Source organism: Euprymna scolopes, chromosome 39 (genome assembly GCF_053919585.1).
Source record: "Euprymna scolopes isolate OS-2025 chromosome 39, ASM5391958v1, whole genome shotgun sequence".
Lineage (NCBI taxonomy): Eukaryota > Metazoa > Mollusca > Cephalopoda > Sepiida > Sepiolidae > Euprymna > Euprymna scolopes.
Genome location: NC_136520.1, coordinates 39,190,951 through 39,217,943, shown reverse-complemented (window position 1 = coordinate 39,217,943; position 26,993 = coordinate 39,190,951). Strand labels below are relative to the sequence as shown.

Sequence of the window (26,993 nt, the reverse complement as noted above, 5' to 3'; positions counted from 1 at the left end):
TTTCTTAGAACTGCACACCTGTGGAACTCTTCTATTCACCTGCTTTCAAACCGACTACAATATGTCCAACATAAACAAGTTGATGACATGCTGTCCCTTTAAGTAATCCAATTTACCAAATTTCCACTACTAACAATTACTATGATAGTGTCCCATTAACTACTGCAAACTCATTAACCCTTATCCTCAAGTGGCTTCTGGGCCTTGATAAGTGGTAACTCCTTTATAAATAAACAAAACAAAATAAAAAACTTAGAACTGATTTAATTTTGGGATATTTAAGTCAAAGGCTATGGAAAAAGTAAAAGTCATACATAACTTAGGTTTTGTTCATAGCAGAGACCCACTACTTGGCCCATATTGTAACCAATGAAGTCTAGTATCTTATATGACACAACCTTGATAATTTTGATTACATCTTAAACATTCAACAGATTTTTAATTACTTCCTTTTCCAAATTTGATGCTAATTGATAATATCCACCATGCAAAATTTCAGTTTGATCAAATACAGTTTTTGTTTTTTTTAGTTAACGTTTCCCCGGATAACTTTGGAAATACTTCATGCTATATGAAGTAAAGCTGAGAGATGGTTATCACACAGGAGTATGCAGTCTCCAGACTGACATATGCTTTTATTCTTGGCTCTGTTGTGAGTATATATATATACACGGCATAATTACATTTGATACACTGGTTCCTGTTAGGAAGAGTTTAAAAGATGGATTTTTGAAGCAAGGAGCACCTTGGCCAAGGAGAGGTCAGTGGCAGTTTAATGACTCATGTCTCTTTAAATGTATGTATGTATGTCTGCCTAAAACTTTCGACAGAGGTGGCAGATTTTCATGAGATTGGTATCATTTTGAAGTTCGAACTTCCGGGCGACAAATATCGATAAATTGGCCAAAAACATTAATTCTATCACCTTCAACTGGCCACTTTTCTACAGGGAGAGGTCGCTTTTTTCGCCGATATTTTTGAAAGTCATCGTCTCTTTTCGATTGTCTAGCCTTAATTTAAAGCTACATTACTTCTGGTTTGGTGATGGGTGCAACAGCTAATGCATCACGTTTTTTTTTTTTTTTTCACTTTCTTCCTTCGCGGTACGGGTTTGAGCCTGCCTGCCTAGTACCACTTTTTTTGGGGGGGGGGGGATCAACACAGACCTCCAAGCACCCGGGCACCCAGGCTAGTCATGTAAAAAATACAGTCATACATTTCATATTTACCAAAGATAAATCGGATGTTACCAGATCAGGCTTAAATGCACCAAACAGTGATATTATTCTTTTTTTTTTTCTTTACCTTTGACAAAACTCAGTCATGTTCTGCAAAGGCAAAAACAATTTTTCTCTATAAAACAACCAAACTAAATATCATGAATAATAGATTCATTTATTTTCTAATATATTTTTTAAAGAAATAGTCTTTAAACGAGAGATACTATTTAACAAACTATAGATGGAATGTTAACAGATATTACCATATTGGATTAGAGTGGACCTAAGACTAGCGGCAACTAAGAGGTGATTATATTCCCCAAATGAGAATCTCATCATTACGCAGTGGGCTTAATTGGGGGGGGGGGGTCAAGCGGATATTTACCTATGTATACCTATAATGTAAGAGGCTATACTTTTTGTTAGCTTTTTGAGTTCATTTTTGACATCAAATAGGGTGGTATACCATGGTAGGATGTTGGAAAGCTGATATTCAACATAAAAAAAAATCGTTCTTTTTAAGTCCAAGGATCAAAACAGCATAAATTTGTTGACAGACAAAATTTAGGCATTTACGAACAAACTTTAAATGCTTTAAAAGTATTCAAGCTAAGAAGACACAAGAGATCTTTATTTGATACTGCATGAAACAAGCTTTTCAAATATTCAGTTAGAATGAGAAAATACACTACTAGAACGTTACACAATGAAAAAACTGATTCAATGTATCAGATAACTGATCATGCATCATCAGTCAAAAGGCACAACAAAGACTCATATTCATTGTTGCAACCATGAATTGCAGTTTTAAGCTGATCACAACTTCTAATGCTGTGACCTGATGACTTGCAATGTCTGCAGGTGAAGTGTTCTCTTGTCTTCATAACAATGGGATTACTCTTGTCCCAGAGTCTGTTAATACAATCTGATAAATTATCAAATTGGTTTCTCTTTTGAGACTTGTTTATCCGATACTAACATAGGAACTTGTTATTTGCCTCAATGCCAGATTCTGTATAGTTGAGCAGATTAATGTTGCCATTTTCTGCAATTAACTCAGCACTGCACTCTAAAACAACATGAGCACTTGGAGAGATATCAATCCATGAAACTGAACCAACATGGAGATATGTAGTGTGACAAAGTTTTTTGAACTCGTCAATTTTCACTTTCCTATCTGAGTTAATGATGGTTAAAATGACAGCCATGTGCAGTACCAGTTGATCAATCTTGGTTCTTAATTCACTCCTATCGATTCTTTGGGTGAGCAGTTTTTGGTTAGATCTCATTGAGGTTGTGGAATGTGAGCAACTGAAGTGATGCAAACAACTGGGCAGACGTAAGTTGCAAACTTCACACAACTGTACGGAGTTGCAAGTTTTTGTACTGTTGACCTCAGCTCCTTAAATTTCAACAGTTTGTTGTATGATGGAAGAACATCAGCTCCAGCATCTTTCAGGAGTAAACGAATGTCTGTGTAAATCCGTTTGGTCATTTTGGAACTCTCATAGATGGCAGATGCAACCTCCAATTAAACATATCGGGCTGGGATGAATTCATTGCGTAGGATAGAGTATCCCACTTTAGCGACCTCTTTGTTTTGAAGATAATTGTTCTTCAGACCGAAGACAAACATTTTGGTGGGGGAAGTGTTCTGTGCTTGAGCAGCAGCTTTGGTTGAATCCGTATAGTCGCTCAGTCATTGGCGTTGTTGACGGTCGCTGACTTCTTCCAGAGGACGCTTTACCTTCAGTACATAGGCGTGACGTTGGAGCACTACTTTCTCATCAAATGACCTGGATGAACGATTCTTGTTTTTTTTGCTGCTGAAAGTCTTGGAACACAACTTTAATGTCAGATAAAAGTTTATCACTAGGTGGGACCTCAAGCTTGGATGAGACCTGTTTCACAACTTCATTGAAGTCTGGCTCTTTGTCGAATCGAGATCTCTTGCAGTTCTTGAAAATCTCAATGAAAGCAATGTTTGTCATGTCATTCATTATGATTGTGTATCAAAAATAAAATAAAATGTGAGATGTTGAAAAATTGAAAATGAGAAAAATGGAAATATTCAATTATAATGAATAAATTTGGAAAAAAAGAATCAAGAATTTTTTATGGTTTATGGCCAATATTTAACTGAAAATAACTTAAGGGTAAAAATCAGGATTTTCCAGAAAACAGTGCAGTTTTATGGTTTTCTGATGCCATATTTGGATTCTGCACCCTAAAAAACATAGTAAAATTGGTCTGGATGATGAAATTTGAGTAAGAATGACAAGAATTATCTGGATTTATGGTTTAAACAGTCATTGTGGGTTCTCCAAAATTATGGAAAAATGGTCAAGTTCAAATTTTTTCAGTATGTTAGAATTAAAATGGTTCCTGAGCGCAAATTTTTTCACCCAATTGGATTATGATAGCTTTCTATGTCTAGATTCTTATTTATGAAGCATGAAAAATTTCATCTCGAGACATTTTTTGCAATCTTTCATTAAGATGTACCGGCCAGGGGAAAATTTTAGGCTTTTTTTATTGGAAAAAAAAAAAAAAAAAAAGCTCATTTTTATGGTAAATTTTGTGGAAAAAAAAAAAAAAAAAAAAAAAAAAGGTCCAAAACTTCATATGTTCCATTTTTTATAATGGAGTAAATTTAGGGAATCAGGCATTATATAAGGGGCTTATAGGACACATTTAGGGGTTTCTGGAAGAAATTTGGAGCAATTCTTCAGGTGCACCAAAATTTACTCCTTGGTAAAAATCACTAATCACAATTTTGCAAAAATTCGAAATTCAAACAGGCATATCTTGAAAAATAATTGAAGTTAGAAGACATATGAGCCCATTTTTTGCAACCTATTCAAATATATAGGTCTCATAATGATTTTAGGAAGTTGCTAAAAATCCATATGTCCGCTTGCTAACCCACTGTGCATTGAGTGCATTCGAAGAACCTCAACTGAGAACAGATATAACCTACTTTTATGTAGATCTATAGATATGCTTTCTTTTTTTTGTCTTTGCTGTGATCAGAGTAATAACAAGTACTTAGATGGGTGACGATTTGGGAATGCTAGGTGTTCTATATAGAATTAGGTCGTAGTGGTCTTGCAAGCCAAGGAGATATCAACCTGCAAATATAATGAACAGGCAATTAATTGTGATCTGTGCCAACCAGACATTGGCTTGTGATGAAGGGTCAAAATGATAGTTTTTATGTCTTTTTTTTTTTTTTAATTAATTACAAAAGGGTTACCACTTATTAAGACCTGGATAAGGGTTAATGTGTGTACGGTAGTGATTGGGACAATAGCGTAGTAATCATTAGTAGCGGAAACTGGAAATCTATTATGTAAAAGTTACTTTGTGTGTGCGCGAGTTCCTTCCTTATACGTTCCGAAATGGTTGAGCTTATACTTTGCAAATCTATATATCTATAAAAGTGAACGTGTGTGTCTGTCTGTGTACATTTCCCTACGCAATAACTCTGTCAATTTTTAGTCTACAGACTCAAAATTTGATATACAGGCTACTAAGATCTGGGAAAATCTGTGTGATCGGGTTTCAGCCAGAAATTTGGCTGTTAAGAGGTCAAAGTTCAACGATTTGACCTTTGAGAACTCTACCAAACTCCTCTGACAATTTGGGGTCTAAAGACTTGAAATTTTAAATATAGGTTCCTTGGACATAGATCTAACTTAACTTGATTTGAGCCCAAAACAATAAATGTTAAGGGGTCATAATAGGGGTCAAAGTTAAAAAAAAAAATTGACTTTTTTTTTTGTTGCTCAGTATACACCTCCAAACACCCGGTCAACGCCGGGCACCCATGCTAGTATATCTAGAAAGGTGAATGTGTGTGGGTGTCTGTCTCTGTGTACATTTCCCTACACAATAACTGTCAATTTTAAGTCTACAGACTCGAAATTTGATATAGAGGGTACTGAGATTTTGGAAAATCAATATGATCTGTTTTCGGCCAGAAATTTGGCTGTTAAGGGGTCAAAGTTAAACGATTTGACCTTGAGAACTCTACCAAACTCCTGACAATTTTGGGTCTAAACACTTGAAATTTTAAATATAGGTTCCTTGACATGGATCTAACTTAATTTGATTTGAGCCCAAAACAATAAACGTTAAGGGGTCATAATAGGGGTCAAATTTGAAAAAATTGACCGTTTTTTTTTTTTTTTTTTTTTTTTTTTGCTCAGCATACACCTCCAAACACCCGGACAACGCTGAGCACCCATGCTAGTTTCATACAAAGGTAATTTATGTCTGGCAGTGTTCTTAGATGTTTTGTACAGAAATTCACCTAATAAGTATTGAAAATCGAAAAAATCCGATCTTAAAAATAATCAAACTCGAGAATCTTTCTCTCCAACTTGTGAATCTGCATAGACTTTTGAATGGAACGAGTTATTCAATCCACAAGGAATAGCATGATCTTGTTCTGTCAGCCATAAACTGGGCAGAAGTCTTAAGTAATTTGTAATTGTATTCTTTGTATCCCCACTGAGGATTAAACCTTCAACCTCCAAAAGAGTGTCACTTAAAACAAAATTTTAATAAATAAGCCAAATAATATGAATAAACTTTTACAGAACAACCAGAGCAAGAAAGAAAGAAAGAAAAAAAAAAGAGAGAGAGAGACGTGGACAGATAGCAGCATAGTTACTACAAGTGTTAATAGGATGAAAAAATGGAACTGCAAACATCTTTGATCATCCTGCAGCTTTACTCATCTTCATCAGACTTACAGCTTCCCATACGCAGTGTGATAATGTATGTATGCACTGAGGATTGAACCTTCAGCCTCCAGAAGAATGTCATTTACAACCGCATTTTACTTAGCACTTTATCCATTATTCCACAGTCCTTACAAACAGTACTATGAATTTTTGGGAGCATGAAAAAAAACAAAGGTTTAAGGTTTACTAAATTTATACTATAAACTAGCAGCAATGATAAGAAAGGGTGACTCTATCCTCCCTAAAATCCTCAAATTTAGTATTAAAAGTAGTTTCATGTAATACACTGGACATGTTTTATTTAACTCTTAACTTGAATTATATTATCACTCCATATCAGAATGAAACAGAATAATAACCAAAGGATGATGTAACACTCCCCCATGGTGGCCTCACTACCAGTGAATAAATGGAAAATAAAATAAAATGTGTAACATACTTTTCTGCAACATTGCTATTATTTACTTTCTCGATGGCGCCACCAACAGGTTCCTCCCTTCCATCTTGAGTCTGAAATTATTAAAAAAAAAAAAAAAAAAAAAATGGAATTATGCCATTTTTAAATTGCAATAAAATCATTCACACAGCATGGAGAACATACATAGAATAGTTGTGTCATCAAAGAGATATAAATAAACAATGAAAATACAGAAAAGAAAAAGTTAAATGCATTTCATTTCTTCTTTTATTAAAAAAAATTTAAAAAAAAAAAATGGATGAAAAGGCACAAATTAAACATGTTTTGAAAAACAATTATTCTCACCACTCTTTCAAATCGGAGGAACACGTTTTTCTTTAAAGAGATTCTATTGTTATAGAAGGTAAATAAATACAGATTATAATCTACTGACAATCTTTATCATTATTTTAAGCAGCCATAAACTCTTTTTAAATTACCCCATTTAAGGTTATAAACAAAAAAATATGTTTCTAAAGACAAAAGCAAACCTTTAGCTGCAATCAATTTTGAAAAACTATCAAAGAAATTTATGAACGGTTGCTGTTTATTTTCAAACTTTATTAGTCAAACCATCTCTTTGCATGTGCAGAGTAATGTGTATGTCTTCCTAGGGCCCGGGTGACACTAGCATACGACTTCCTATGGCCCGGGTGACACTAGCATACGTCTTCCTAGGGCCCGGGTGACACTAGCGACACCTTTCTATGGCCCGGGTGACACTAGCGACACCTTTCTATGGCCCGGGTGACACTAGCGACACCTTTCTATGGCCCGGGTGACACTAGCGACACCTTTCTATGGCCCGGGTGACACTAGCGACACCTTTCTATGGCCCGGGTGACACTAGCGACACCTTTCTATCGCCCGGGTGACACTAGCGACACCTTTCTATCACCCGGGTGACATGAGCATACATCTTTCTAGAGGTTAAGGGTTCTAGCGTAAATTTTCATTTAAAATAAGGCCAACAGTTGATAGAGAGTTGAGTTCAGAGATGATTAATCTGCTGAACTGTAAGAACTGAAGAGTTTTTGAAATCTAAAAGAAAAAAGAAAAAACTGACTCCAGCATAAGAGAAAATAATGTTAAATGAATAGAGAAAGATATGTTAATTTTTCTCATCTACAAATTCTCTCCCATCACCTGCCTTATCTGTACAAGTTTAGGTTAACAATAAAATTTGAAACTCGAAACTACAAATATAATACTTTGTCATGCGCTTAAAAATTTTTTTTTGTAACATTGAAAACATTCAATTAGGCCATTATCATCAAATTCTGTTTAACATCCATTTTACATACTAGCATACGTTGAACTGCTTTTAGAAATTGTCTTCTGAACTAACCTATCTCAGGCCAGGTCTTTATTTATAAAAAGCACAGCCTGAAATATTCTAAAGTCTTTCTTTGTTTTTTGTTTTTTTTGTTTGGAAGTCATTTCTTTAATCAACACAAGCTTTTCATTGGCTGGATGCCCTTGCTGACAGCAGTTAGTGTAGTTATAGGGACGAATTTTTTTTTTTTTTTTTTTTTTATCAAACGTCTCCAGATAATCGCCCACCAAAACAAGTGGAAATATTGATAATTATTTTCTGACATTTTTCAGATCTTTGACTTTTAATTTTTTTTGGTATGTAGGTGTAATATGCATTTCAGTTCCAAATCTTTCCCACAGAAGAGACGCTGCAAGCCTGTCTCTGCTCTATCAAATGTTACAAGTAAGTTTAACTTTTTTTTAGTGTTTTAAAATTTTTATTATAAATTTTAACATCAATTTTTTTTTTTTTCATGTGTTAAGAAAAAACAACTCTTGATATTTGAAGAGATATTCCCAGTTGTTTGATTTGATTGTTTTGCAGCTTATCAACCCTTTTGGGGTTATTTAATGCCAAATCCAGTAATTTTGGAAACAATCTTTACACATCAAATTTTTTATATCTTCAAATACTTATTCATAAACTTTCTTGCAATTAGTAATGACACTTGAAACTTGAACAATTAGATAGAAAAGTTCATTTTTGTTTGCATTTGGTAACAATTATTTATTCTATACTGCCTGCCCTTTTTTGTGTTGATAAGTATAACAAATTTTTGCCAGATTTTTTTTTTACGATATATTTGTGGGATCTTGATTTATCTTGATTTTAGGAATGGTGTGTTTGAAAAGAAAAACACATTTTAATCATTGTAATTAGCTGTAATTTGCAATTAACTCACAAATTCATTTACTCAGTTTCTCTATTTTTTTCTGACTTCCTAACTGTATGATCTTCAACTAATATCTTTCGCTCTGTCTTCCATTTCTCTCTACTTAATAACAGTCAAAAATACTAAAACTCAATCATGCGGTGATATTTTCTATTGTTTCTAATCAACTATTCCAATCTTCTGCTCTAGATTTAGTTTTATAACATTTGTTTATAAATAAAAAAGGACAGAAGATATAGTATTAACACTTGTGGTGATATTCTCTGTCCACTATTCCAAAATGTTAATACTATTTAAATCAATATTCAGAGCGAGAAAGCGGGGAGGGGTAGATATAGCAAATATTTTGTCTATTTTTGTAAGTAGACAAATTTTTTAGCCTGTTAAAACTGGGGCAAAAGTTATAACCCATTGATTTAGAATTAATGCGTTATACAAAATTGATGGTTGAATATGGTTAAATTTGTGCTCATTTTTGCATTAAATACTAATCCCCAACTGTGCATTGAACGGATACCATAATAGTTGGTTCGCTGCACCTTATAACAAAGGTCCATACAAAATTTCAGCTAGATCGGCCCATTAGTTTAAGAGAAAAAAATGGAATGGACAGACAGATAAAGAGAAATATAATATAAATTTCAATTTAAATATAAAAATTTATAAAAAAATAATCATAATATGGAGTTCAGAGCTGAGAGCAAGCGAACAAACGGGCCCTGATTTATTCCTTGGTTTTTGCATGCTAATAAAATAAGTAAATTTTGAGCACAATCATTATTTACAGGCTATCAACAGTTTTCTGATCTTATTGGTGGCCATTTCCTCAAAATTGCCATTACTGTACACTACAGCCTTCTTACTATGACATGGCATCAATGAAAAAGAAAAAAAGTAAATTTAGAAAATAAGCAAATGTCGTCTCAAAAGAGGGCAGATTAACATTGTCGACGAAAATAGTTGAGTTTTAACACAAACAGCTTCGAATGTACAGGATTGTTTCAGTTTATATATATATATATATATATATATATATATATATATATATATATATTACGAGCAAGATTTTCTTGATTGCTCTCGAGTGAGCTTGGATGTATATAATAAGTATTAGACAACTAAGCTATTTTATTGGTCAACTTCTGCCAAAGCATGGATGACTGAGCCACATCTGCTCAGGTAACTTGCTACTTAATAATACTCACGAGTCACCTACTTACATACCGAGCATTCTACCGAAATATTTAAGAGGAGAGGGATGGTGGTGAAGGGGATACTAGTTTTGCAACAACACTTATAAAAGCTACAAATATGTTAGTTTTATTTTTACCTATGAACACAATTTTTTTTTTTTTTTTTTTTTAAAGCACATCAGAGAAGCTCAAAATTTAATTAAATTTATTTTTACAATCAAAATTATGAATAATTATCATTTAAGGCCATACGTTTTAGATGTGAAGCTACTATGAGAAAGATTCAATCTGGACCAAATATAGTTTCAACAGTACAGCAGATGGCGATGCAGTACCGAGACTAGGGCACATGCTAACGTGGTGCTGAAAATGAGGATTATGCAGTTCCAAAACGAAGACGGCTAACAATGTGATCCAGAGACGTGGGAATTTACTGCTAATTAGGGAGTACAAGAGAATTAAATTCATTGGAACACCTTCCATGGATTTAAAAAAATTTTTTTACTGCTAATAGGTCACTACTATCAAGGAAAAGGTTTGAAGAAATCTTCAATTGAACAATAATTGCCTTTAATTAAGAAGATCAAAAACATTGTTAGGATGAGCAGAAGATTGTGTAAGAGGAACTGATTCTCCAATAAGGACGGCTTAACAAGTATCTATAAGAGAAAAAATGCTGCCCAAATATACTAATATTATATATATATATATATATATATATATATATATATATATATATTTGAGGACTGGTTTCTTATGTGGAAAGCAACCATTTATCTGATGACGACTTTTGTTTTTAATTGACCATTTGTCTGAAACATTAGCATGTCCAGTGTGGCGGCCATATAAATTAATAAAAATGTATCTTGCTCTTCTTTTATTGAGAACTCTTAATAACCTTACAAAATTCATTAGTTATCACTCTTGAATACCTATAGCCTGGTGTGTGTATATATCCATATCGCCCATCAGGACAACTAAATGGTCACCTCGTGAACATAAGAGGCCAAACGGAAGACCAAGAACTAGATGGAGGAATGATCTGATACAGCACATTGGTCTCACAAAAAAAAAAAAAAAAACAAAACAATGAATTAAAAATAAAATAAAATTAAAACAATTTTTTAATAAAAATTAGTCAAAAGTCAAAAAGAAAGATTAAAAACAAAATTTTAAAAATATTTATAAAAATTGAAAAAATGCAAAATCAAAACTTAAAAAAAAAACAACAAAAAAAACAAACAGATAAAATTTTATTTATTAAGAATTTTTTTAAAAAAGTTGCAAAATAAAGATAGTTATGGAAGAGATGCAAAAGCAGTTTATGTAATGATTTAAAAACAAGCAAATAAAAATTCAGGCAGTTCAGATGCAAAAAATATTTTTCTAAAATTTTAATTTGTTAATGCTAAATCTTGTTTACTGTATTTTCTTGTGTATAATACAGTCCTGTATATAATATGCCGCCGTGTTTCTGAAGCTAAAAACAGAAATAAATTACACCTTTATCTATAATACCAATGCCCCTGTCGCAGAGCCATTACTTTGTTATTTTTTTTATATTATCCATTAAAATCTCAATGCCATTAAAATACCTCATTAAAATATTTAATTCTTAAAATAAATCAAATGTTTCGGCACAGAGTTTCTCCTCCCAATTTCGGTCACAGTTATAACAAAAAATAAATTATTGTATATTATTTAAAAAAAAAACAACAACAAAAAACAGTTCATCAAAATTTAATGAACTGTTTTTTTGTTTTGTTTTTTACAAATACAAAGACATTAGTATTTGATGATAACTAGAGGAAAGCGGTCTTTCAAGTTGCTATCATTTATCTTATCTTTTGTGAGAATTGTGAAGGGGATCAAGAATCCATCACGTTTCTATCATTATAGACTAAAAAATGAAATGGCCAATTACTGAGTTGTATTCATTGTTTTCTTCATTTCGGCAAACAAAGTCGCAGTGTTATGATTGAAAGATTTCGAATTTCTTAATTGTGTGAAAGGATCGAATGAGTAACGTAAATGTTAACAAAACTTGACAAATATTGCCCCCCCCCCCTATTTTTCATTTATAAAAATCCATTTCAGTGAATTTTCTGTCTCTGAGATAAAAGATGTTCAATTGCACTAATTCCCAAATAACAAATATTGCCATCAAATATCTTTTTTGTAAACAATTGTTATTAATATTTATTTTGTGTTTTGTTATCTGTTCTGCTAATATTCGTAATCTTGGCATTTCAGAAAAGAGTAAATTAATTAAAGTAAAAATTTCTAGAAAAAGTGTACTTGTGTATAATACGCCCCCCCCCCACTTCCCACCTTTAATTTTTAGATGATAACTAGAGATGCAATGGAAAATTCGGGCAATCTCTTGGGGCTCGTTTATAACAGTGACTATCACCTGTTCGACGTCTCGTAAGAATCAAAGTATTGTGCATGACTGAGGATCCCGGATGTTTCAACTAAAACAGTTGTTTTTAAAAAATGAAAAGCTGAATTAATGAGCTGCATTTGTTGTTTATGTTGGTTTTTAAAACGTGTACTTCTGTATAATACACTCCTCTCTTGACATGAATTTTCAATTAAAAAATGGTGTATTATGCACAAGAAACTGGATGATTAATAAGATATATATAAATTATAGCAATGCATTTACAAAAAAGATTTCAATCAATTTTGTATTCAAAGTAATAAAATAGTTTTAGAAGTATTTATCTTCATAAGATATTAGGTAATGCAATTAGTAAAGGTGAAATATGCAACTTTGGAGTTGAAATTTGTTATTTATATTACAATAGCCATTCTGTCAAAAATGCAGGAGAAAAATGTTACTTAAAAAATAATATGTAACAATCAAGCATTAAAAAATAGTTAAATAAATAAGAACAAAAAAAAATGAGAATAAAAAAAAATGAGAATAAAAAAAAAAATGAGAAAAAAAAAAAAAATGAGAAAAAAAAAAAAAATGAGAAAAAAAAAAAAAAAAATTTTTTTATCACAAAAATTATTTAATTTCAAATGAGGAACTATTTATATCACCAGTTTCTCCTTGGATTTAGTTTGGACGTTTATTTTGAAGTGTGACTGTACAGGGGTTGAACCCAACCTTCAGATTATGAAACTTGTGTTTAATTCACTTTTTTCTCCTATTATTTAGTAACTGATACTTACCTACAACAGTCGATTCTAATGTTATCCACGATCATACAATATATGTATGCGAGTGTGTGAATGTGACAATCCATAAAAATGATAGTAATTATTATAGTTATTATTTTGGTAAGTAATTCAAATTTCATATGAGCAATTACATAAAAAAATCTGTTAAATAGAATATGGAAATTTTTTTTGTTTCAAAACGAAAATAGAAATTAAAGATAAACTGAAATAAAGAATGAAATGTTAGGAATTAAAAAAAGTGATATATTTCACAAATAAATCTGTCACACCAAAGTTTCAAATAGTATTTTAAAATGTGTAATGGATGCATCACACCTGGAAAGCAAGTCACTTTCATTATGATTGTATATGCATGGGAATACAAGTACACCATCGAATTATTAGAACTCTGTTAGAAAATGCTGTAAAACTAACCATTTTGCAAAAATTACAAAGATTGGAAAACACATGCACAGCCTAGAACACCATGGACTATAAGTCTACGATGCTCTATGCCAAAGACCGTGGTCTATGGTGCAATTAAGGACATAAAACTGAAGGTTTATTTAAAAATTATTTTGTCGGCAGGTGTTTAACTAAGCGAAGAATACCACAAATTGAAAAATCTTATAGGAGTCTCATTTTACAAGCAGTGATTCTCAGAGCATCTTTTCTTGTTGTGGAAGAGTACAAAATCGGTTTCGCAATCTAGTGAGTGATGCTTACTTTTCCTATCCTTACTACCTCCTTCTCAGGGAAGAGACATTGTGAGTCTATCTCTGCTCTATCGTGATTTTCATGGCAGGTGCTCGAATGACCTTCAATCTATGCCCCCCCTCTCTTCATAAACGTTTGCAACAAGCACACATCTAGATACAACCACTATAAATGATTTTCCTTTCTTTTTCTGTGTCCAAAACTAAACAAAACGTCCATGAGCAAATTTTCTTTCCTAGAGCTGTCTCCCTGTTGGAATACTATACCACAGGACTGTTTTCCAGCTGACTACAACATGATCGTTTTCAAGTCCAATGTAAATATATTCTTGCTGAGCTGTCCTCTTAATCAAATCCTACCCAATTTCCACCATAACCGATTATTACTGTGATTATTCTATTCTTGAGTGGTGTCTGGGCATAGCTAAAAGGGTGAAGTCCTCCTATAGTGAGGCAGATTGCTGAAACAATCTTTCACTTGGTGATACAAGCACCAAACTTGAAATTTGTCAGGTTTGCTTCTACAACCATCTTGAATTTTCTGATAGCTAACGTTCTTTTCTTAAAATGTATCTTCTGAACGTCACTTGTGCCACTTTTGGTGCTTGTATCACAGTGAAAGATTCTTATGGAATACTGAGATAACCTGCCCCACTACTAGTGAAAAATGTCTTGATATTCTTTTATTTCCAACCCTATAGACGGATATCCACACAAACAATAGCATTAACAAAAATATCAGCTCAATACAGAACTTGTGTGTATGCATATATTAACATATAAAGTTATCTTGTTGAATTTTTGAACTCAGGCCAACATATATATAATGTATTTGATGTTGGGACGATTAATTGGAATTGAGAAAGTTTAAACTTTTCAGAGTAATTGATATATGAAAAAAAAAAAAAGAAAAAAAAAATGTGTACATATTTTCCAATGCCAAAAATTATTATTTTGGTTGTTATTTTTATTTGTTTGTTCTTTAATTTTCCATTGCTAGTACCATTGACAAAATGCTAAATATTGATTTTAAGCTACCAGTAAAATTAAAATCATAGATCCTCCACACAGTATTTTTTACCTTTGCAAAAAAATATGCATATATTACACAGGTTTCATGGTAATTTAAAAATAATAAAAAACTTTTATAGCTAAATACAGGGTAGGGCAGAGCAACATGCTTATTTGGAATATGAATTAAAATTTAAATAAGCAAGTTGCTCTGCTCCACCCTGTAATTTTGAAGAATCAGAATTGGTAATTGTATCAGAATCAGAGGAAAAAAGACTTGTTCCATCTAATAGCTACTATATATATATATTTCCCCAAAACCTCTGGCCTTGATGGAAGGGAGACTAAAACTTGCTATGTTTTCAAACGATCTGAAATAACAGCAAGGGGAGACTTGATTCCAAATATTTCTCATATATCACCCCTCTTCTGGAAATAATAATATTAATAATAATAATCCTTATACACTGTGAAATTTACTTTATGTATGAAAACCAGAGGAGAGATATAACATATGCGAAATATTTGGAATAAAGTCTCCCCTTGCTGTTATTTAAGATCATTTGAAACCATAGCAGCAAATTTTAGTCTCAATTTTAGTTTCAATATTCAATTTGGCTATGAATAAAATGATAATTGAATTGCTTTGGTACTATGGGACGAAACTACATGAACATTTTCAGGGTTTTTAAGATTATAATACTATTCTATGGTTAAAATTTTATGACAATTGGCAAAAAAGAACCTATGTTTTCAAACAAATAAAATATGCCTACATTTGTCTACATTTGTATATACAGTGTCCTGGCAGGCCAGCTTCAGTTTTGCTGCTTTGGGATGAATTTTGCTTGGGTTTTTATTTTGCATGGTTGTCTCTCCTGTGGTCCTTCCAGGCCACTAATATATATATATATATATATATATATATATATAAGCGATGGAACGAGTCCAATATCTTCTCCCTGATTCCAATACAATTAAAGATTCTGTTCTAAATTTCTGATTCCAATACAATTACCAATTCTAATATTTTTACAACTTTAACCTCAAGCCCATTTATAATTATGTCAGAACTTAAGGTTCTGGACAATCAGTTGTTGATACTTTGATGATGTACCTGTATATTAACTTCAAAATACAATACTGACTGATGAAGTTTAGACAAATATCTCAATAGGGATGTTAGTCAGGAAAAAGAAAAAAGGGATAAAAAAAATTGTAATTAAATATCTGTAAATTGCCTTCATATGAGAATACACCATAAGAGTTAATCAAAATGTATTTAAATGTAAAAAAATAAAATTAAAACACTGATCATTACTAACTAGCAGAGCATTACCACTGTTGATCAAGAGAAGAGTCTATTAGGCATTTCTACATGGTGTGATAACGTATGGCAGTGAAGCCTAGTCGAGGAGGGTTGAGGATGTTTTGCATAGAGAGAAATGAGATTAGAATGGTATATGGAATGTGTGATGCAAGTTTTCAAGTTTAGATCTGATGACCCCAGAGGAAGACTAAATCTAGACAGTATAGGGAGATGTGCACAAAACAGAAGACCTTGTTGGGTTGGTTGTTTTGTTTTACGGCATATCAACCCTTTTCAGGTTATATAATGCTGAATCCAGTTATTTTGGAAATAGTATTCATGTTGCATCCAGTTTTATCGTAGAAAGCTTTTATTCTTCAAGCTTTTTGTATCTTCAATCACTAGTTTGTAGTGTTTGGTTTGATTGTTTTATAGTGGATTTTGTTTTTGTTCCCTGCCCTGCAGAACATGAATGAGTTTTGCAATGGTTACAGTATTAATGTTTGGCACATTTTAAGTTAGATAACCAGTCAGGAAGTGTGGGAGATAGAGAAAGGGAAAATGGGAAGAAGGAAAAAGGAGGGGGGGTTGTTTTTGGCAGAACATAAGTTTTGCAAAAGGAAGAAAAGCAAAAAGCATCCATGTTAGGTGCATTTCGTCTTCTTTCTTTAAGTTTTGGATGTATCAATTTGAAATGTGGTCAGGTATATATTTTATTTTATTCATTTTTTTTTAAAGTTTTTTTGAACAAAAGTTCCTTGAAAAAGAAATTTAGAAATTAAAAAATTAAATTAAGAAATTTAAATTTGAATAAAAACAAACAATCTAGAAATTAAAAAACAAACAATCTGGAAATTAAAACAAACAATCTGGAAATTAAAACAAACAATCTGGAAATTAAAACAAACAATCTGGAAATTAAAACAAACAATCTGGAAATTAAAACAAACAATCTGGAAATTAAAACAAACAATCTGGAAATTAAAACAAACAATCTGGAAATTAAAACAAACAATCTGGAAATTAAAACAAACAATCTGGAAATTAAAACAAACAATCTGGAAATTAAAAAACAATCTGGAAATTTTTTAACATCTGGAAATATAAAAAAAAAAAACAATTTGAAAATATAAAAAAATCAATTTTAGAATTAAAAAAAAAATCAATTTTATAATTCAAAAATAATTTTAGTATTAAAATAACGTTAGAATTAAAAAAAAAAATTCATAAATATCAAAATTCTCATGATGCATCTACATATAAAGGCAATTTTAACATTTTGTACGACTAAAAAACTGCTCATATATTAAAAGTAAATGGTTAAAAGGAACTCTGCTCGTGTTCTACTGATAATTGTTAGTTCGTTTGTTGAACAATATTAATAGATATTTAAAAAAAAAAAAAAAAGATGCTCAGTTATGAAGATGAGCACATCTGTTGATGGCAGTAAATTCAGTTGTGGAATAATTAAATGAGATAGGCCGAAAGAGTGAGAAAGAAAGGTGTCTGTTTGAAACGATGTTGCTGTATTGATTTTGGGCTGAGAGGTTCACCTGAGCCAGCAACATGGACTCTTATCATCTAACAAGATTCCTAAAATTTGGCTCAACTTAAAAATGGTAAAAACCACTCACATCCTTAAACCTTTCCTCATGCCGTTCCTGTGCCTCAAACCACTTGAAACTGTCAGGTCGATTCCCAAGGGACTGGCGGCACGAATCGCGGGAGAACTTGTGTGCCAAAAGTTTGTTATGGCCAGTACTACTCCACCTCGGCTGGAGACGTTTCTTCGGATCAAGAAAGTCTGAATTCCCATTTTCCTGTTGGGGAAACAAGATCAATATGACATGCCACACACAGCGTTACTTTGCCAAGAGAAAGACATCAACCGAGACATAGTTTTGAAAACATCTACAAGTAATTTGCTTTTATTTTATTTATTTTTTTTAGACATTTATTTTTCTAAACAGAAAAAAAAAAATAAAAATAAAACCAAGCTAATGTTTTGAAATTTTAGAGATGGGAATTCATTACTATTTGCATTATTTGGGCTACTAGTCTCATCTTTATTTTCATATTCACAATGTTTTAAATGACGCAGCCTTCGACCTTCAAGTGCATCTTTTCACACTTTGAAACCTGCACAGAAATTTCAAACTGAAACCTTTGCTTAATCTATTGGAGTAGATTTTTCAAATCACACCAACCATGATTGATCCATACGGATATATGACCTAATAGTTTACAGTATTGGTTGACAAGCAGTTCTAAGTGACAATGTTCCAGGGATTAAGAGTTCAATCCTTACCACAGGCAATACTAATAGAGAATATAAAAAATGATTCAATCCTATCCAATGGAAACTGCCGGAATGAAACAATCTACTCCCATAAACTAAATAAAAGGTTTAGTATGAAATTTCGTACAGGGTCACAAGTTCGATTCAGACTTACAAGGTTGTAAAAACCGCACCTGTAGAAGGTAAAAAGTTATATCAAACAAAACGTTGTGAATGTGCTAATAATAATAATATATTTTATTTAAAAACAGTACATTATAGTGCCTGTTAAATGTACCCGAGTTTCATCAATCAGATAGTGCTAGATTTAGAATAAAATCTGACTGGTCAATGCAAACAGATTTGTCAGTTCCTCTTTCATCATCAAAAGTTTTGAAAAAAAAAAAAAAAAGTGGGGGGGGGGGTAGAGCTCAATTCATCAGATGCTGTTCATTTTTTTTTTTTTTTTTGCGCAGGAAAATTGGAAGGTGACTGACAAATCTGTTTAAATTTACCAGCATGATTTCGTTCTAAATCCAATATTATCAAATCGATGAAACCTAGGTATCCCAACAGACAAATGTTTAGATTTAAAAAAAAAAAAATTGTTCATATTAGCTCTTGTAAAACTTAGGATTGAGCAATTAATTGTTATTTTTCAACTAACTTTTGATATATATATATATTTTTTTTTTCACATATAAATTTATGATAATTTTTTTTTCAATAGTGTAGAAATATAAAATATAGAAGCAATAAATAGAAAAGCAAGGAACAAACTCATAAAAAAATATTTTTTTATTTTCTATCCAGAGCATACAATCGTTTCATCCTACCACCATAATATTTGCAAAGTTGCAATTTATGATGTATTTATCTTATCTTGGTAAGGCCATCCTCAATGCTCATTTAAGTAAATAAATAAAATGGCAGCCTCCACGGGAAAACTGTATTTCATTCTACATTCATTTTATTTGTTTTATTATGGTGTGTGTATATATTTGTATATGTGTGTGTAAATTTAGGAATTACGGGTATGAATGCGTTTGGAAAGCTAGAAAACAATGCATATCTTTTTTTTATAAAGAAATTTACTGCTTAATTTAGATATTTTGATGAATATATCCTTGTCAATTCATTGTGTGCAGTTAATGTGACACCCTGCTGATTCTTTTTGAAAATCATACCGTTATAAAACCTACGAACTAACACTATCTCGCAGATTATATCATGCAGACAAAAAAAATAGAAAAAACCCCAAAAAACCCCAGACTTTCATTGACATGAATGTATTCATCCAAATATCTGAATTAAACAATTTTGTTTATAAAAAAAACAAGAAAAAATATACGTTTTTTTCTAGCCTTCCAAACGTATTTATATATGTAATTCTTAAATTTCAAAATACATGCAACACTTCAAATGCATCCCCCTCCCCAAAAAAAATGTGTGTGTGTCGCTGGCACATGATCTAAGGATGCCACAATTTAAATATACCGGTATAAATAACCATATTCCAAAACAAAACATTTTTCTCAATGCTTATACATTTTGTATGTGTGTGTATGTATATATATATATATATATATATATATATATATATACACACACACACACATACAAATTTAAGACAAATCAAAAATATGTAGGAATGTATAAGTTTGTTTATTAGTTTCATAAAGAATAGACATCACAGATAAAGAAGGATGATAGAAGCTCTTTGTGCCATGGCATTTCAAAGCCTAATACTTTTCATCAGAAAAGGAGAAAGGAGCTAAGTTAGATATTATATGTTTGTCAACTTTCACCTAATTCTATACGGCATCGAAGTCCCTATTTCTGGTGATACATTTTTAAGTCTGGAGCGATTTCCATCTCTACACGCAAGGATCCTCACAGTAAGAATATTTGGATTCAATCTCTCGAGACACTTTAATTTCCCAACATCTTTATCAGAATTCAGCTGACCTTACTTTTAAGTGATCTTCTAAATGGATATTATTTCATCAACACCGTGAACAATATATCTTCCATCATGAATGCCAGACACGCATATGCTCTCTAGGACTTATATAGTCATACGTAACATTCCCTCAGGCCAAAGGTTTTTATATGTTTATTACTTATATGTATATTTTTTTGTATTATTATTCATCGGACTACTGTTCTCATCTTGAGTGTGATTTTCACATCTTGTCGAACTCAGGAATTTGGACGGAATCTTGAGCGGAACCCTTCATTTACTTCATGGGGATAGCATGCTCTTGTTCCGTCAGCCATGACTGGATAGAGGTTCTAAATAATTTGCAAATATATGACAGAACAAGGCACAATGCCACTTTGATGTAGGGACTACTATTTGAGACATAATTGCAGAAATACTATGTAGGGAGTTGAGCAGCAAGATGTCTGTTTACATTACACTTGGACTTCTGCATGTCAGTACAGTCCGGGAAGCAGGAACCTGGAAGGGAATTCCAAAGTCTAGCAATTCTGGGGAAGAAACTATTAGAGTAGAAGACCTTTTTACATTTAGGGATCTCTGTGTAAGGGTGGGATTTTGTTGCTTGTCAAGGGTATTTACGTTGAGGGTGTACAAGGGCTTGTAGTTTGTCGGAGCATCTATCATTAAAATACTTGTAAAACAGGCTGGGAGATGCAACATTTCGTCAATGGGGCAGAGGTTGAAGCCTAGCTGACAGTTCAGGACATATTAGGTTGGCGAATCTCCTTTGAACCCTATTCAGGAGTGAGACTAGTAGCAGATGCACCAGCTCACAGGTGATAACAATACTTCATACATGGGTGAATGGTGGCCTTGTAGAGGTACAGGATTCTTTCAGCCATAAGTAACTTTCCAGCACGGTAGAGAGAGCCCACCTTCTCGAAGCAGCCGCTGCAATGCCCTTGATGTATCTGATGTATTTATCCCTCCATATATATTTCTGTATATATTTATATTCATGGGACTATATAATTGATATATCTTTAATATAAAAGAGAAAATATGTGTTAGTGTGTGCGTTTTTTTGTGTATGTCTGATAAAGGCTTTTGGAGGGAGTATTGCTGGGGGAGGGGGCCCACTTCTTAGAACTTTTTATATACTCACTAGATTATAATATCTACGATTTACAAAACGAGGTCGTGTCTATCTTTTATTTGAGCAACTTTTAAACGTTATTTTTGCGGTATTTCCTGGTCTCAACATGTTTGACTTTTCCGTATAAAAAGCGAAACTGAATCAGGAGCAAATATGTCTACTTGGCACTCATGCTGGGAGGTCCAGAAAAGCAATCAGCTTTGATCAATGCAGGCAAAACCCATCATATCAGACAATTGCTATTCAGTTGGACACTCCCCTTTTTATGGGGAACTGGTTTTCCCCCAAGATGTTGCAGCCAAAGTTAAGTGCGTGATTTCATTCCCCTATGGTGTGATGTTTGACCTCATTAAATTTATGCCTGTGTCACTTAACTTTTTAATCGTTTAATTTCAACCGTTTTTAATTCTGCTGCCCTCATAGCGTCGTGGTAAGTTACCAGGCTAGCCACCTCAAGCTTCAGGTTCGAGCCTACCTACCTACCAAAACTTTTCTTTTTCTTTTACACCTACAAACACCCGGGTAACGTCAGGCACCCCCGCTAGTCTATAATATAGATCTCACTTGTCTGTTTAAATGTATGTATGTCTGCCTAAAACTTGCAACAGAGGCAATGGATTTTCACAAGATTGGTATCATTTTGAAGCTCGACCCTTCGGACGACAAATATCAAAAAATTGGCCAAAAACATTAATTCCATTACCCTCAACTGAGCCCTTTTCTACAGGGAGGGGTCGCTTTTTTTTGCCGATATTTTCGAAAGTTATCCCCTCTTTTCGATTCACTAGCCTTAATTTAAACCTACGTCACTTCTGGTTTGGCGATAGGCACAACAGCAAAGACGTCAGAGTTGTTTTTTTTTACGTTCTTTGCAGCCTTTGCATCACGGGTTCAAGCCTGCCTGCTTACTACTACTTTTTTTTTTTTTTTTGCTCAACACACCTCCAAACACCCGGGCAACGCCGGGCACCCAGGCTAGTAGAAATATAAAAGAAATCTGAACACAATGAATCTTGGACAAAGCCAAATCATGTAATGCTAGTCTTAAACAATAACCATACTCTTTGCATGGTAATTAACAACACAGACTGACGACCTATATGTCAGAAGTTCAAATCCAGTTCGTTTCACAAGATCACTTAGGATGTTGGCAACCTTCATGTGGTCCCTCCTGAAAATCAATGCCAACAATAGAATCAGCATAGTCATATGATAATGAGCATAATCTTTGTTATAACAGCTTCTTATCATAATCATCAATATGTGATGCTTGTACTAGTGTTAAAGTCATTCAGGAAGATTTAATTTTTTAATTAAATTATAGTTTGTAAATAGAATTAAATATTTTTTGATATTTCATTTTTAATTTCAATAAAACATTTGATTAATGTAGTTTTTCTTTTTTTCTACACCCATAAAAGTTATCTCATATGCGATGCAGTGGCCAGCTTAAAACGTAGCTCAGAACAGTTAAGCAAGATACCAAACCGATTCTGGGTCCGATAATCTATAGTGTTCGCCGTTGAAGCAATGACTGGCAACCAATAATGTACGCGTTGGCGATGGATCGCTGGGCTTGGTCAGCCTTCGCACGAGATGTAGATTTATTAGAAGGAGCCGGCTTAAATTTATTTTATGGAACTCACTCGAGAGAAGGCATGAAGCCACTTGATGTAAGAAGCTAAGAAAAAAAAATAATAATGTGTATATAATATAAATTTAGGTTCATAGAAAGCAAAACAATGCAGAGATGTAACAGATAGACTCAAACTGAAGCAACTTAACAGAATGGTGCAACAACAAACTATACAATTTCACCATTATTGATTCAATATATACGTGTATATATATATGGTACAATCATGTTGACACATCAGTTCTCACCAGATCACCGAAGTTAAGCAACATTGAGCTTGGCCAGTACCAGATGGGTGACCATTTGGAAAGCCTAGGCACTGTATGTACTGTGCTAAGTTTTAGAAATTTCCAGGTTGGTATCTGAGGGTGCATTAATTCACTGGGAGAGATACACCCCCAGTCTTCGTTAAGACATGTATCTTGGAGAAGGAAATTGATGTAAAAACCTGTGGTCTACTGTATACTTTGTCCTGTGGCAGTCATCTACATCGACGGAGGTTAGCAGTATTACCAAGAAATGTGGTTGGTTCTACACAAAGCCTTCACCATTATAAACAAATCATCTGTGTGGATTTCTGAGCAACTTAATTGTTGTGGCGGAAGCTCATACGTCGAAATCAACAGGAGAGTCCATCGTATATATTTTAAATTATATTTTACATGTAATATGTTCTTACTTGTGTCAGTTAATCAGGTAGCATATCCACGTTGTAATATTTTGGGAAGTCCTTCCCTTCGTCAGGCATGTGTTTGACTTTCAAACATGCATGATGGGTCTATTGTAAATGGAGTGAATTCCACACAAATACATATTTTTCCCTTCTTTTTTTTTAATATGATAAAACGTATATTAAAACTTTTGGTAGATTTGGTATGTGACAACTTGTCTGTCCATCTTTATATATACAGGGTGGGGCAGAAGTAGGAAATGACAGGTGTTAAAAAAAAATAAATAAAAAAAATCATGAAATATAAGATTTTACTGAAAACGAGCAATTTCTTCATTGATTTATTTAAAACTAGCCTGGGTGCCTGGAGGTGTGTGTTGAAAGAAAAAAAAAAAAAAAAAAAAAAAAGTGGTAGTAGACAGACAGGCTTGAACCTGTACCTCAAAAAGAGGAAAAGAATGTGAAAAAAAAAAAAAAAAGTGATATCTTTGCTGTTGCATCCATCGCCAAATCAGAAATGGTGGAAGTTTAAATTAAGGCTAGTCAATCGAAAAGAGGGGATGACTTTCGAAAATACTGGTGAAAAAGCGAGCCCCGCAGTGTAGAAAAGTGCCCAGTTGAGGGTGAAGGAATTAATGTTTTTAGTCAATATTTTAAAATTTGTCGTCCAAAGGGTCGAGCTTCAAAATGATATCGATCTGGTGAAAATCTGTCGCCTCTGTCAAAAGTTTTAGGCAAACATACAAACATTTTAACAGATAGGTGAGATTTATGTAATAGAAAGTTTGATATTTAATAAAGTCAGGTGTGGAATATGATATCTTTCATGTGATGCCTATTGTTGGTGATATACAATTTCAAAAACACCTGTTATTTCTGTCCCACCCTGTGTGTGCGTGTGTGTGTGTGCATATAGATTTTCTGTATATAATAAAGGAGAATGCTTCTCTGTGCGTCAATATATGTGTGTGTCTGTCCCTAAAAACAGACTGACTAGAGAGTGTACCTTAAATCTACGATCCAAATCCAAATGTACAATTTGCACATGAACATCGTGGAAGTAGTTCTGCATCTCTAGCTGCTCCTTAAAAGATGACACACAATGAAATTAATTTAAGGGTCAAAAAATGGCAGCGTATGCAAATGACCGAGCTGTGTGCGAGGTGACGTCATGGCAAGGAAGAAGAAAAAAGATCATAACAAAAAACACGTGCGCAGGCCGAGGATCCTGTTACAGACACGTGAATGACATTACAGCCGAGAAGACCAGAAAAGGAGGAATAAAGGTCTTTTGTTAAAACCTGAAACAGTGAATTGAATGCCTTTCCTTTTATGCTCTTTGGGACAGAGTCTACGTGTTGAGTCCCTACATATTAACAACTACGTGTATATATATATATACACAAACACACATATATACATACATATATATACACACACACACATATATACATACATATATATATACATACATATATATATATATATATATATATACACACACGCACACACATATATATATATATACATACACACTGAAATTAAGAATTATAAGACCTACGAACTAACATTCTCACTTGCGGATTACAACATATGAACAAGGAAAAAGAGAAAAAAAATCCAGACCTTCATTGACAAGGATGTAGATCATCGAAATATTTGAACTAAAAAAATAAATTTTATATTTAAAAAAAAATATATATATGCATTGTCTTCTAGCCTTCCAAACGTATTCATGTACGTAATTTTTAATTTTAAAATATATGCAAGGCTTCAAATGCAGGTAATATTTCATTTAAATATAAATGTGTGTGTGTGTGTGTGTGTGTGTGTGTGTGTGTGTGTGTGTGTGTGTATCAATGATTGATTTTTTGATGAACTAACAACATATAAGTTTCTTTCTTCCCAACTAGACTTCTTTATCTGTGCCTTTTCACACAGATATTTATTTTTTTAGACCATTTATAAACTTTAACAACATGCACTAGGACTACAACTTCTACCACTTTCTTAGATTCACTGGGTTTTGGACTCAACAACTATGGGAAAACACCCTCATACGTAAAACCATTTTTCTTTTTTACCCCACTCGATCTGTTGCATTGTTTTATCTTTCCTTTTAACGCTAATATGATCCTTTTCATACTTTCTTTAAATACTTTACAAGCAAAATTATTTTTATGCATTTTGCTAACTTCCAGCCTTTGACGAGAAGGAAAGTATTTCTTTGAAACTCCATGGATTAAGGACTTTCATCTCTATGCTTCCTTTCCAAATATTAAATATGTGTTTAACTCTTGCTAAAGTATTTCCTCAACATACTTTATTAAACCTATGTATTTATATCGTATTTATTATATTATATTGGACCCAAAATATAGTAATGATTTTAAAAGTTAAAAAAAATAAAACTGACTCGTGTGCCACCACCGAGAATCGAAATCAAAACGTTTAGCTTATGATTTACTTTTTCCTTTGACATTAATGCCTGAATCATGAAAACATGTTTACTACAAGGCTAATAATTAAAACATGAACCTATAGCTATTATGTTACACAGGCATATTCATAATGCCATCGTTCGACCTTCATCTGGCAAATTCCATTTCTTTAATTTTTACACTTTTGCACTGATTTTCCCCGGCTAAAACCCAAATATAAAGTTTAGCATGGGTTTGAATACTCTATATATTAAGTTTCATGTCTGTAGACCAAAAACTGACCGACAAGTTTGGTAGGCAAAATATTTAAAATATATATATATATATATATATAGAATGAGGTTTGTGTTTACTATAAGCTTTTTATGCAAATATTACGCAAGTATAAATCATGTAGAATATCTGCATGAATATAATTACACGTAATAATTAACTAAAGATAATCATCCCATGAGAAAACTGAAAAAAGCTAATAGGGAATTAACTAAAATGAATATTTAAAAGAATATGCAAATTAGCTAGATCTTTTGCAGATGAATGCAATTTCACAACCCATATATAACAAAGTTGTATTTTCTTTTTAAATAAATAGAAATAAGGGTTTCTAATATAAATATCAATACAGAAAATCTCAAATTTATAGGAGTGTATATACATATATATATATATATATATATATATATATATGGCATAATCGTGTTGACACAACGGTTCTCGTCAGATCACTGAAGTTAAGCAATGTTGAGTCTGGTTAGTACCAGACCGGTGACCATTTGGGAATTCTAGGTGTTGTATGTGCTCTCTGCTTATCTCGGCATTTGTTTTCCGT

General features: G+C 32.8%; 1 protein-coding gene across 9 annotated transcripts in view; it reads right to left on the bottom strand.

Annotated features, from left to right (window-relative positions):
* The window catches only part of LOC145263764 (partitioning defective 3 homolog), a 522,695-nt gene that overhangs the window by 98,702 nt on the left and 397,000 nt on the right, over positions 1–26,993 (bottom strand). For 6 of the 9 annotated variants that reach the window (XM_080120805.1, XM_080120801.1, XM_080120799.1 and 3 more), the window contains 2 exons: positions 17,673–17,858; positions 6,411–6,481 (listed from right to left, as the gene is read on the bottom strand). In XM_080120805.1, the coding sequence (XP_079976931.1) occupies positions 6,411–6,481; positions 17,673–17,858 (257 nt within the window). The remainder of the gene's footprint in view (positions 1–6,410; positions 6,482–17,672; positions 17,859–26,993) is intronic. The other 3 variants (XM_080120803.1, XM_080120802.1, XM_080120807.1) reach the window with 1 other exon arrangement.